The sequence below is a fragment of the Patiria miniata genome, unplaced genomic scaffold, assembly GCF_015706575.1.
Source record: "Patiria miniata isolate m_02_andy unplaced genomic scaffold, ASM1570657v1 HiC_scaffold_13, whole genome shotgun sequence".
NCBI lineage: Eukaryota > Metazoa > Echinodermata > Asteroidea > Valvatida > Asterinidae > Patiria > Patiria miniata.
The window spans coordinates 4,189,877-4,204,071 of record NW_024037051.1 but is presented as its reverse complement, the minus strand read 5'-3'; the positions used below and the strand labels follow the sequence as shown (position 1 = coordinate 4,204,071).

The 14,195-nt window shown below is 40.0% G+C and overlaps 1 protein-coding gene across 3 annotated transcripts in view; it reads right to left on the bottom strand.

Annotated features, from left to right (window-relative positions):
• LOC119720338 (tyrosyl-DNA phosphodiesterase 1-like) overlaps window positions 1-14,195 on the bottom strand; it is a 33,154-nt gene that overhangs the window by 10,398 nt on the left and 8,561 nt on the right. For all 3 annotated transcript variants that reach the window (XM_038189981.1, XM_038189999.1, XM_038189991.1), the window contains 9 exons: window positions 13,013-13,150; window positions 11,749-11,952; window positions 10,654-10,753; window positions 8,978-9,109; window positions 7,416-7,508; window positions 5,947-6,108; window positions 5,082-5,160; window positions 3,327-3,518; window positions 1,525-1,640 (listed from right to left, as the gene is read on the bottom strand). In XM_038189981.1, coding sequence (XP_038045909.1) covers window positions 1,525-1,640; window positions 3,327-3,518; window positions 5,082-5,160; window positions 5,947-6,108; window positions 7,416-7,508; window positions 8,978-9,109; window positions 10,654-10,753; window positions 11,749-11,952; window positions 13,013-13,150 — 1,216 coding nt within the window. The remainder of the gene's footprint in view (window positions 1-1,524; window positions 1,641-3,326; window positions 3,519-5,081; window positions 5,161-5,946; window positions 6,109-7,415; window positions 7,509-8,977; window positions 9,110-10,653; window positions 10,754-11,748; window positions 11,953-13,012; window positions 13,151-14,195) is intronic.

Genomic DNA, 14,195 nt, shown 5'->3' with positions numbered 1-14,195 from the left:
GTGGCCGTTTTATGTAAATTAGACCGTTGGTGTAAATATTAATACCGTCGAACAAAATTACGGCTTCCTATTTGATACCGCAGTACGTAGTCGCACACGGTATCACTGAGTTGCATGTGTAATTAGCTATGCTTGATCACCACACTTCGAAGTTGAATTTCCGCATGTAACACGTATATTAACAACTATCGTGCGGCTTGCGCGGCGCGCGCGACTGACTATAAACCAATTTTCGATTGTTTGGTTCCCTAGAAAAGCCTAGGGAGAAAATATAGAAAAAATTAAACTGCTACTACATAATTCCAAGACGTTAGTGCGAGCAGGCGCGCTGGTCTAATTATTGTGTTGTTAGAGGGCTCACTATGCACGACATGCTGTCAATCACTGGAATCTTGGGCCAAGACTATGTGCCAACATGCATTTGTCTTGAAGATATAACCTTGCAACTTCATTGTCCGCCACAGTTCCACACAAAGATGCACATAAAAATTAAACCTCATAAACAAACTCATCACACACAAAAATCCCAAATTAAATCACAAGCAATTAAAAGGTAAAAATTGAAAATTCTTCTGCACAAGACAGAAAGTTGTGTGCAAATTATGTCATTCCCCCCCCAAAAAGTTGCTATGCACATGCAAATAGTGAGGTAAAGTACAGGGTGGTGCAAACAGAAGGAAACCAACTTTTGACAGGAATTTTAACCTAATTACCTAACTTATTTGAACTGTGTTTTTTTTTTTATAATGTAGTGTAGTATAGCCTTTGAACCATACCTGGTGAAAAAAAATCTTTAAAAAAAATCGCAAAAATAGTGTTATTATGCTAATTTGAATACAAGTCACCAAAATCACATTTGTCCACGTGTAAGTCTAGTGTAGTGTTTTTAAATCAAACTCCGGAGCCCAGTCAAGAGGTTAGAATAAAACCGTCCGTGGACAAACAGGTTTGGCACAGGACGTTTTTAAAGTAATATATCTCAGAGACAAAATGTTTGCAATCATTTTCTCGTCACTTATGTTTAAAGATCAATAGTTTAATACAATTAAACTGAATTTTAAAATATGCACAACAAGTAGATGAAAATTGCTGTCAAAAGTGGGTTTCCTTCTTTTTGCACCACCCTGTAGAGGAATAGTCAAGAGCATCACCCATCCTCCAAAGAACCCTTTCTCTGGTCAAACTTCTGATATATCTAAGCATGCAAATTTATGCGGCCCCGAACTCCAGCAAATCGGAGTTGACTTTTACTAAATCGTGATGTCATTTCATTCCAAAATCAATTCGAATGCAGTATTTGTAATACAACAACGGCCGGGCATAGATCTATAAAACCTACAAGGCACCTACAAGGGGCATCCTAGCTGTCAAAGTCAGTTGAAAATTGGTTTCAGCCGCACTGCACCATTTGCATGTTCATAAGTGTGCCCACTTAAGAGCAAGTTCGATTGCAAACTATCATTACAACCATGAGATGTAAGGAAGGTTGAAGTAAAAAAAAGAAAAAAGGGCTATTGTACTTACTGTAGGAAGGAATGGAAGTACACTTGTTTCTTGGCTGTCTTGATGCTGTAGGGTATTGACCCGCCCGCTGGGTAACCCTCTAGACTGGTCCGAACATTGTCCTTAGACGGAAAGATCTAGGGAGGAAGAATAGTATATTTTTCGAGTTCAAGCCCAGAGAATAATCTTTTTAATTACTGTTTTTAAGCAGTGCTCCTCCATTGATAAAAATGTAAATTAGCCAAACCCCAGCCTAAGAAACAAGCCCTAGAACAACTGAAGCGTGTCTCTTTGTAAAGAATGTTTATCATCAATGGGTGCTGTCCAACAGGCATGCTGTCGGATGGAACATGAGCAGATGAGATTGCTGATTTATACACATTAAGTGTTCTGCATTGGGGGCCTTCATTTAAAAGACCGTGAAGGTACTCTAGGGTTTCGACTAGAGAGGCTTGAACTGCATCAGTTTGTCTTTGAACACACCAGCTGTTCCATCGTTTCCAGGCCCAGTTAATAAACTGGGCATTTGTCCCCCTTGCACCATGACGACACTCCCTCCAGAATACTCTTGCTGACAAGGATCGTCTGATAGCATCCAAATGGCCAACTGCAGGGTCTTCCACACTGGTTGACCCTGATTATTGTGACATAGTCTCAGGAGGTCCGGCTGACGTTTAGAAGTAAAACTGGAGATTTTACTGTAAGTTCCAGCAAGCGAGGGTACCAAGACTGTGTTTTCCACACAGGAGCTACGAGTATCAAAACAATTCTTCTGGAGGCATCTCATCAGGAGAGCAAATGGGGGAAACAGTCAAGCGCCCACATTTTTCCAGTTGATTGTGAATGCATCCACTCGCCAAGCCTGACAATCTGGATGCCATGACACACACTGTGGAAGTTGTCTGTTGAGATCAACTGTTGGATGGAAGTCTATCACTTGAATGATTTCTGCAAACACCTGGGGAAGTAGATGCCATTCTGGTCGGTCAAGGAGAAGTAAGGCAAGGCGAACCCACTTTTCTGCCCCAGGTTGAGTCCCTGCCCAAGGCAAGACAGTGGCTTTCTCCATGCGGTCGACCCCAGGTGAGGTCAAAACCAATACGGTAACAACCGTGGCACTGAAATTGCCACTGGAAGCAGAGCTGGACGTCGCTCCCTCGTCACCTAGCGGCGGTGCTGGAAGATTGCTTGCTCTTCTTACTCAAAGACGAAGACAGTATGAAAAACGTAGCAATGTCAGAGTGTAGAAAACCAAGACGACGACGACGTGAAACACGTCCCTTTCAGACCATACCATATAAAACCAAGACACGCTTCAGAGGTTTTAGGGTGTATTTATCAGGCTGGGGTTTGGCTCATTTACATTTTTGTCAATGAGGAACATTCAATTTTATTCAAAGTAAAGGGTGGTTCAGACAGTATTACGTGGGACAATAATACAGGGCGAGTCTTGACGACTAGGAAGAAATATAGTTCAAATGTGTTGAAGAGCATGTGAGAGCAACTTTATACGTAACTCCCATGAAATTTCACTTATTAAAAGTTTAGCTATGAATAATAATTCTTTACACCTATTATGCTTCACACTAATTTTAATATGTAGTTTAAATCCCTCATTAGTGGTTATATGGAGGGCCACAGATTTTAGATTAGGGATGACAAAAATTTCAACAAAAGTCAGTTGTACCCATCTGCCTCTTAGAACATCCAAACCCAATACCTCTGTTCAAAAGAAGACCCCCACAACACTCTCCCCACAACATTATATTACTGCTAAATTTTACTTCCACACTCCACCTCCCAAAACAATCTGATAATCTCACCAATTTCAATGTCTTGTGTCCTGACTCCCCTTGCATCTTCCTTCCAGAGCCTTCGCACTGTGACAGGCTCTGCAGCCACTCTCCGCACAGCCATTTATCTTTGTCGGGGCCGAGGGAGCCTACGCTGGAGAATTGACCAATCACGGGCCAGCCTTTCACATTGGCCTCGCTTGGTCCACGCTCCTTGAGGACCTAAAATGTGGTATACATGTACATCAAGCCGCCTATCAGTGGTGGGTTACAACATCCACCTACTATGCCTTGACGGTAAACTCTCTCTTGAGTTATAAGCCATGTTTCCCTCATACCATGAAAGTTGAAAATTAACCCTAACTCCCTAGGGGGTGTGCAAAATTGTATTAAATTTGGAGGATTCAGGACTGTTAGGGATAGCTATGATATTCGTTTGCTGATATCTTGAATATATTCTCCATTTTCTTGTCTCTGTTCACATTATTGGTTATTAGTTTGTAGCTCAGAGATGAAACTGGCATATGGCAAAAAAATCGGAAAATAGGCCGAACAAAAATACGTGTCCGAAATCTGGGCCGCGCTGCAGTTACACACATTATACATGTACATGTATGTGCAATACACTTCATGCCCAATTTCCGGACACCAGCTCCTGCTTTATTTTCGATTCAAACAAAATTTTGCGATAAAGAAAATGGTCAGTGTTTTCATTGCATAAAACGCCTGAAAAACGGTTAGAGTAATGGAGTCATCATCAAAGAAGTTCACTTCTTACTTGAGAAAGTCGAGGAAAAAGTCCGAAAGACAAGGCACCGTTCATGGTGCTTCAATCATGTCCATGATTCAACCAGGCGGCACAACTTATTCGTACGTGGGGAAAAATCAGGCATTATCGTCTTTCTCTTCCAACAAATGCCAGTGAAATGTTTCGCTAATGCTCTCTTCGCTTTCCTTGAGATAATCATTATGATTTTTAAAGCATTGCATTTTGTACAACTAAATCTGAACCTCCGAAAATCGCACAACATAATGATTTTATCCACCGGATCGTTCACAAGCAAGGCTACCTGTTCCCGACCGGCCGTGTGCTAGCGGACGGTACGGTGCGGTACGTGCGCTGGTATCATTGCGTACAGTACATGCACGCACGTGCGACACAGTTTTTTCCATGTCACCTGTCAAAGTTTAACCTTTTGTCCAGCCGGAAAAGGCACCGATCAGTGTTATGGCCTGTGTTTCTACCGTCCACTCCAATAACGACTGGTGAAAGAGATTAAAACTACGTTCGCGATGATTTTAACGTGCCATTTCCATCGACTATTCATAGATTTTCTGCAAAATTATGATTGCAATAAAATGACATTTTGTGAAAATATGGTTACACAAAATCAAATTTTGTGGGACACATTGTAAAAAAATCGGAAATTTCGTTGGAAAATTCTAAAAGTCGGATTTCCGATTAAAATCGGAAAAGTTTCATCTCTGTGTAGCTAAGGCCTACCTATAACCCCACACTAATCTTTCAAATCCGTATGTTTACACAAGCAGGTTCTACTCAGAACCATGCTTAACTCACAAAAGAGATTCACATAGTTAAGTTCATCATGAGTCATAACAAAATTGATTTGCAAGTCAAATCACAAGACAATCACAAGTAAGATTTCAAAAAGCGGAGAATATACCTCTTTCACCATTCATGTGAATGTATTTGAGTCTATGTGACTTGTAACGGATTGTGAGTGATCCATGAGATTAAACCCGTCAATTTAATTATTTGCTCACCTTTCGCAGCTTCAGATGGCCCCATTTGTTAATGGCTCCTCCGATGTGCCTTCCTGGCACAGATCCAACAATGTGTACCCTTTAAAAAATAAGCAAACAATTCTAGAATAGTTCTATTGTATTAATGTAAATGAGGGTTGCCTGTGGACTCTGTGCAGAAATGGTACGATGACACTGTGTGATCACTTATGAGAGCACCCCGTTCCGATGGAACTGTGTGATCACATTATGAGAGCTCCACTGAACGGGAAGCCATCTGACTCTAGGGGGCACTGTTTCAAACATGTGTGTATGCATACAAGTACACATATATATGCTCCATTTAAAACCCATTCGCTGCAGTACGTACTGTCAAATTTACGTGAAATGGGTGGTGGAAGGACGATCATTATCATGAAGCTATTATATGGAAAAAAATTAAATTAAATATTCAAAATTTTAAAGGGAAGTAAAAGTAGCTATTAAACCCATGAGCACGTGCGCATGCAATGCATGTACTACCACCCAACTGCTTGTTGCTAGTGCCAGGGAAGGAACACCAAACGATTTAGCTCCTACACTCCCAACTATGCAACAGTTGTGATGGCACAGATGTTTGCTGGTGGTACATGTACCATACTGAAACCATTACAACAGACAGACATGGATTTCCTACATATTTTTTGAAAATGAAACTATGTATGGAGTGTACTAAAGCACATTGTTTTTTTTCAGGAAGAAGTGTGAAATTACTGGTCTTTGGTGTTATGGCTGATTTTGATTAGCTCCCTCCACTTTTTGTCAGAAGGCAAATCAGCCAACACTCGAGACCAGTAGTTTTGCACTCATTCCCTCTAAAACCACATTTTGTATACTTTCCACCTACTTGGCTTGTGACATATCGTGCGTCCTGACGTGCCCTATCCATTCTTGGAGTGATGGTGACCGGTAGGCTGTCAGATACTCAACTAGGTCTCGTTGGAAGGAGGTTGGGGAGTCAGTGACAGTGCCAGGGCCTGCCTTGGGGAAGAGAGGACTGATCCAAACACTAAAACAAACAAACAAAAATAATAAGAGAGGTGTGAATATGGGAAACAAATAATAAAAGAAAATAAAAGGTTTTGTGGAAATTAGGTGTGGCCTAATAAGTTACTCTTCATTTTATGGATTGTGAAAGCTCTACTTTATAAAAAATTTCAAAGTTTCACAAAATCTCCAATCGTTTTCTTTATTCAACCTTTCAATTAAAGGGAATATACAACATTTGCAAGCATCGAAAAATAAAACTACCAAGTTTTTACGAAATACCTTACTAGGATGTTGGTAAATGCCAACCTAAAGCATCCTTTAAAATTATGGCACCTGGTGTCAAGTCATTTTCAAGAAAATTGTATTTTTGTATACATTTCCAACGGTGGTCGGCCGACCACCGTTGGAAAAACCTAACTATCAACTACTGCTCCAATTTACCTTTTTTTTTCAGTCCAGATTTTGTTTGCTATTGGTTACAAGTTCATGAACGGGTGCAGGCCAGCTAGACTGGTTCCCTTACCTTACAATTTTCTGACATCTATAAATTGATCCATTTTATCTTTAGTGGAGTCAGGGAACCAGACTACTTAAACATTTTTGTTTTTCTTGGTTTTTCAAGCATTTTCGGAACACAAAACTTCAAACATGTCAGTTAAACAATATTTGATCTATTATACTAACCCCTCAAAAAGTTCATTTCTGAAAATTGCAGCAAAAGCCAATGATGTATATCCCCTTTAAAAAACAAGCGCAAGTGCACAATAAGCTCTGGCCCGGTTCCGGAATGTCTCACTTCATATGCAAAATAGATGAGCAATTGCATCGATAGAGACAAAGGGGCGAGTTCCGAAAACTTTTACCAAGAGTGCATTTACTGACGACGGCATTGCATTTGGTCAAGTTTTGGTCAATTTATTGGAAAATTAGGGGGCTCGATTTTGGTCAATTTTCCACGGACAGACCTACCGACCGACTGACCACGAAGTGACATGTTGAAGCTCCTGCCTGAGCTTAAAAATACATCTAGTCAGTTTCTCTTTTATAAACAGGTCTATGTGCATGACCTCGAAGCCACATAGAATCTTTTGCAATTACCCTGAGAAATACCTACCAATTTAATGACAGAAACCTTGCTCAAGATAGGACTGGTATCAAATACTCTGTGAAATTATTCTGTCTGAAATGGTATCATTTGGAAGATGGTTTTAACAAGAGTTGCAAAGGATGAAGGTTAAGCAGCAGAAATGGATGAACCACGGCAAAGACCATACAGAGAGCAAGGTCATAAAGGGTCAAAGGTCATGAGGTAACATTTGGACATACCCCTGAGTTTTCTGGTACCAGTCTCTGTCAATCATATTGGCTGTATGGATGACCACACGCATGCCATTGGTGTACAACAGCAACATCATCTTGCTAAATGAGAAAAAGGAAATTTTCAAAAGCTACAATGAAAATTATGAAAGTAACATTTTAATTAGTCTCGGGTCCTAGCCAGGATATAGATTTGATTCCCTTTACAGCTAGTCCCAGACTCTAATGGTAAAGCCGCTGCAGTGAGTCAAATTTAGTCTTGGGAATTTCGACAGCAATACCCAGGAAATTCCATACATACCTCACGCGCGCTGTGTTCATGCTAATGCACACACGTGAGGTACACAAATGCTTGGAATCTCCTGGGTGGCGCTGCCAAAGTTTCCAAGACTTGATTTGATTGATTTTGTTGATAGCGACCTCTACGGAGAGAGAGACCGAGTCAGAGACCAGCTGTATTAGGAGAATGAAACCAACTTCAGTCTTAAAGGTAGAGTCCATCATTTGCAGCCATCCAAAAAGTAACTGGCGTAATTATTGTTGAAAAACTAACTTGGTTGAAAGATAGTAAGGAGACTAAACTCCCTGTGAAATTATTCTTTCTGGGAAGCTGTCATTTTGAAGTAATCAACGAAAGAAGGCAGTTCCAACGGTGATTCTTAAGAAGCACCGTAGGAAAATTTAAATTAGTAGTTCGTTTTGTTATTCAGCGCAGCGCGCACAAGTATTCGAACGACGCACACGCGCGCGCGGTTGTTATAATTCGTCGGATCAGTGCGCGACGTCGCGTATAGTTGCAATTCAAAACAATTCAAAACATGATTCAGCAACTTTTGATTTGAAATTGAGATCTTAGAATGCTGTTTTTCTCGGAATGTACAGCTGAAGCTTAGCTGAAACTTCATCAGGTTAGTTGCTCAGTATCCTTCATTAGATTTTGAACTCTTTTGTTGCTTCAAACGAACAAAATGCACAAATTACAAATGATGGACTACACCTTTAATTGTTGGAATAAGACTGCATTTCAGTAGGTGTATCGTCTTTGGAAAATAATTGGCAGTGAAATCGGACACTGAATCACATTAAATTAGAACTGGCTGAACTGGAAAGCACTGTTTCTGTAAGACCACCACTAAATCTTCAATGTTTCAGTTTCATGGCCTTGCCAGGATTTTTTCTAGAGGGGGGCAAAGCTCTCAAAAACCTTGTACTTTCTCTAGCATATTCACAATTTATCATTTTTCAAGATTGGGCGGGGGATATTTGCCCACCCCATCCCCACTGTCACCCCTGCAGATGCCATGGATGTTGTTAAATGTGCATTAATTTAACAGCAATATGACTTTGCATCCACATCTTTTTCCCCTTTTTTTGGGGGGGGGGGGGGAGCGCCCCCTTGCCCCCAAACAAGATGTGGGTGCAAAGTCATATTGGGAACAATTCAGTGTCCGATTGCAATGTATAAATACATTGTAATACATGTACAATAAAGTCCAGATGCTAATTAATAATTTACTACTACTATTCATTATTTCCTTTCTCTCACCCCTGAGTTCCTACACTCTACCTACCTGTGATGTGTGCCATACATGATATCCAGCTTGGCCTGGCATAGTTTGATGTTGGGGTAGGGATGAGCAGCCTCATGGAGGGCTACTTTGCTCTGCCGTTGCTCCCCGTGTACAATGAGCAATGGCTTAGTCCTGTCATGTGCATCAGCAAACAAATGCACTAAATTATAATTATATCTTTCAAATAATTAAACGACAAAGGGAAATTCACCAATTTCATTTTAATTTCAAAGTTGAAAAAAGAAATTGACTGGAACAGGGACTGAACCTGTGATCTCCAGATAACCATTCCGGTGCTCTAGCTACTGAGTATCCACCCGTATATGATGGTGTTCCCCAGTTTGTCAATTTCTTTCTTCAAGGGGTGCTAGGCAGGAGCTATAAACCCACATGTGCAATATGTAGCATATATGACACTCAAAGTCACAACGCTAGCAACATTAGCATTGCTACAGAGCAGGCAAATAGCTCATAGGGATCGCTAAGAGAGCCTCATATATAACAGGGGTGTGAGTGACCACTGATAAAAGTAGCTGAACACAGCTGAAAAAAGGTGTAAAAAAGCTGAATGTTAAAAATCTCCTATGGGCCTACTTTTGTACACAGCAAGTGAGGGAAAGATCTGGAAAAAAACCCTGAAATCCAAAACAAAGCTGAAATCAGCTTTAAAGCTGAGATTTCACACCCCTGATATAAGTTATGGCTTTTTATTACAAAGTTTCAAATAAAGGAAACTGACTAGGTACATTTGAAAAAATTGAAAGTTGAACAAAGAAATTGATTGGAGGAGGGTTTGAAATGGTGACATAAACAGTTAATTCAGGCCTAGCGCGGTAAGACTAGTGGGAAGTATAATCAGGGGAGGAAATCTACCAACTCCAACTCAAGGACTCAGAAGAATGAAATTGATGTTACATTTCTCGGTCAAGAATTGTTTTGCTTTAAAATATATTTTACGTTCTTCGTACTTCAGACTGCCCACAAAACTTATCTCACATTCCTTTCAAATACTTCTCCAATAACTTTCTAAGTTTTAAAAACACAAAAGGGCGGTAGAACAGTTCTGTGGTGATGAATTTGGAACCAACAATTTACATGAGTCAACAATAGGGAAGTGATTTTGCAATTAATTTAGTAAAGGTTTAGCAAATATTTTAAGAACCGTTTAAATGTTTAGACATTTCACAAAGGCTGACACCTGCGCAATTGAATTGATAAATCAACAATGATTGACATAATAAATAGCAGGCAGTTGCGCCATTGAAAAAGGAAAAAAGTAACTGTACATGTACCCTGAATGTAGTCAAGTACTGCTGCGCTTCTAAGGTGTTGTAAATTAAATAGGTTTGAAAACATTGTTAATTATTTGTGCTACGTATGCTTAACTCATGGGAAGATTGCATGAATGTTGCTACCTTTTTAGATTTTCGTTTAAAGAGTTTGGAAAATTTGGAAAACGGATTGACACGTTTTGTTGTTTAAACGTTCAGATGTTTAAAAACGTCTGATTCACAATAAACTATGTGCAGTGTGAGCAACCAGAAGTTTTCTGTGTGTGTGACACACTGCTTTCATATGAAATGCTATATTTGCGCATCATAGCGAAGTGTATGTATCAAACTTTTTCCCTTCAATTGACACACTTTTCCTTCATCACATGTTTTCCTTCATCTTACCGGAACTGACCGGGATATTGCTGGACCAACCATGGAATATCAAACATGTAGTTGAACTGAGCTGAAGCAATCAGGTCACCCATGCACGGTGACAAGATTTCTGGCAGAAAAAAAATAAACAAATACAAATATGTCACTGATACAAAAATGACACTGGTGACAATGTCAAAAATAGTGATGACATCATCATACCCAAAGGTATGATGCACATACAATATAATGACAACCAATTATAGCACAGCAGCAAAAGTAATATCAAGATTAAAATATAAACATCAATACAAACATTTTGCACTTATAATAAAAAAGTAATTAAAAAAATTAATCACTAATAATAGTGATAAGAGATGACAGAAATTTCCCCGCCCTAAAAAAATTCATACTCACCTAATGAACAAGGTTATTATTAACCCTAACTCCCTAGCATGATTTACTAGGAACCATACACATCCTGGCAAATTCCAACACCACACGGGAAACTGTACACACATATTTCTGACTTTGATTCTGGAGGTGTGCCAACCCAATGTAAGAGACTGTCAGTTTAGGGGTACTGTACCCATCCTGACAGATTCCAACAAAACATGTGGTTGGGGTTTGATGGGTTGAGCTCTGTTAGGGTTAATGTAATCAAAATGTTGCCTTAGGCAACGTACCGTTTGGCTAATGTTGATGTAACTCTAAATCCAGAAAGGGAGACCCTAGCATTTGAAGTGATTCTATTCAGAAGCCTGAGATCCACTTTTTACTTCAAAGAGGAGATCTCCAATTATAATCTAAAGCTTGTAGGACTGATCTGGTTTTGATGCAACTATGATCATACTCAACTAGATACACTGCCTGAAGCATCAAGAAAGTAAGGAAGGATACGAAAATGACGTTCATGATATACTGTGAATTAAAAGTTTGACATCAACTCTCTCAAGCATTTTGTCAGTAACCTTTATGAATCCTCTAAAGAAATCCATCATCATGCAGGAATCCAATGGCAAATTCATTTACTTGAACTATCATTATCAAGGGTTATCTAACTTCATCAAATCTTCAAGAACTGTATAGGAAATTTTGCAGCATTTTTGAGGGTTTCAAACATACCTGATATGTGCACAGCTAAGGAGTTGTTGTATTTATCGGGTATCCCCGTGACTTTCGTGAGAAGGAAACAGAGTGGTGAAGCTTCTCTGAGGAGTTCTAAGCAATTCTTCTTCTTTGATGCAGATGTAACAGTTGAGGCAGATGAGGAGGCAGTATCATCCCTCTTCAGTCTCTTGGTGGGAGGCATTCCCTCTTCATCCTCATCTAATGAGGTAACAGAAGTAACAAAAAGAAATTTACTCTGTTTCCATGAGCAACGTACTTTCTGGAACCGGTTCTGGTTCTCTAAAAAGAACCAGTTCCGAGTCAGAACCGGCTCCCAGAAAATTCAATGAATAACCATCTAATATTTTCCTGTGAAACTATGGAGATGTGTTATTAAAAGCAAACTTAATAGCATTTACAAATGTATATTGCTTTATTTTCTATTCCTTGACTATGATTTTATTTACAGCGACAACTGCCGACTGTGTAGAATGATTCAATGCACACGTTCACTACTCACGTGAGTGAGAACAGACACTGAATCTCCACTGTACTGTGGGCATACTTGGAACCTGCTCTGAGTGCTGGAGTCGGCTCTGGTGGACTTGGGTGAAGGTATAAAATACCCGGCTCCGAAAGAGTCACGGATCTACCAGGCTTTAGTTGCAGTGAATCCACACGGTCGACAGTCGTCGTGGTGAACAAAGGAATTTTAAGTTTGCTTTTTATTACACGATCTACATAATTTCACAGGAAAAAGACATGCATTTGAAACCAAATATGTAACAGAATAACATGTAATGCATGTTGGCGATATCACATGATCGAGGCACCATGGAGCATGACCTTCACAAGGTGACACCGTTTTCTTTTGGCATGACAAGTAATTTCAAGGGATTATGATTTTCACTGAATTTTCCGGGAGCCGAACCAGACCTGCCTCTAAAAATTCTGGAACTGCCAAACACAAAACAGCACTGCTACATTTTATGTACAGCATGCTCCATCTACAGGCCAAACTGATGACTGCTGTACAGGGGTACCTTTTTCAGGTAAACCCTGTGACTAACAGGGATTGAAATACCCACTGAACTGCTTGACTGAGTCAAGTGCTGTGTTGTGCATTCTTGATTGAACTGGTGGTATGGTGGTTTCTGTCCCAAAAGTTAATAAATTCTCCGTTTGAAAGTTTTCAGGAACTTGGCTTTCAGCTTTCAAAATAAATACTTTTCAGAGGCCTGCAATGTTGGTAAATGTTAAAATAGTGTACATTTTGTACCTGAATGCCGAAACTCCTTCCTGTGGCTGATATTCTTCCGGTAGCATTTTGCACCATACTGGCACTTGGGTTTGTCACTATCAGTTTGGTTTTCGCTCAGATCACCAGGAGTTCTGTTGTTGGCCTTGGAGACTGATGCTGATGATCGGAAGGCAGTTTTACCAAATGAGATAGAGGAGGAAGTTGAGGAAGAGACTGAGATTCATGATTAATGAGAATTGATAACAGATAGTATTCAAGGGTTTTTTTTGGGAGGGGGGGGGGGGGGGGTTAGGGGACTAACCACCCAATACTTTACTTTCCTTCTGACAATCATTTCTGATTATACTGAAAGTCACAAATTTATATTGTAAATGTCCTCACTGCTTGAGGACTTTGGTCTACTTGTATATGTTTGTTCAACTCAGCCACACCCAACCCACTTGGACAATCCTGGATCCAGTAATGGCATCTTCCCCTTAAACTTGGAATGTTTTCTCAGCCCTCGAATACTTGAGTGATGGATGTGAAATTTGGCAACTTCCCAACACTTTTACTGAGCAGTCAATCTGATATGTGCACTAAAATAATTCTGTTACCCAAATTCTTCATACATGTGTACACATTTACTCAAAGTTCTTTATACATGTATACACATTTCAGCCTAGGATATCCCAGGTGCAGGATCTAAAACTGGGAAATATCTACCCAGGATATCCTCAGTACTGAACTGATGAAACAGAAGATACAATGTAATAACTTCGATAGCTAATGGATGATGTTTTATTAAAAATGTGTAAAGACATTTGGAGTGAACTGACAGGGCCAGCCTATATATGGATTATACACAAGTATGTCCACATTAATAGTGACAGAGTTTGGAAGACTGTTGCATCGGTATGCCTGGCACTCATGCAAGACACTTCCAGTTTATGTATGGTTGCACTTTCAGGATAAATACGTCATCTTGCACCATATGCACATCAACCAGTGTGCTTATTCAGTGTGTCCTCAACAGATAACTCTTTGATTGGTTATGAAGTGTCATCCACTGTCCATGCATAGATTCCATAAGCTCCTACTGTCACTGTTACGCCCCAACTGTAGCAATTGCTATAGTATCATTGGGACGATACCAATACCAGTTAGGGAGTCCTAGCTATAACTGGGGCAATTCCAACTATAGTTGGGACCGTCCCAAGTA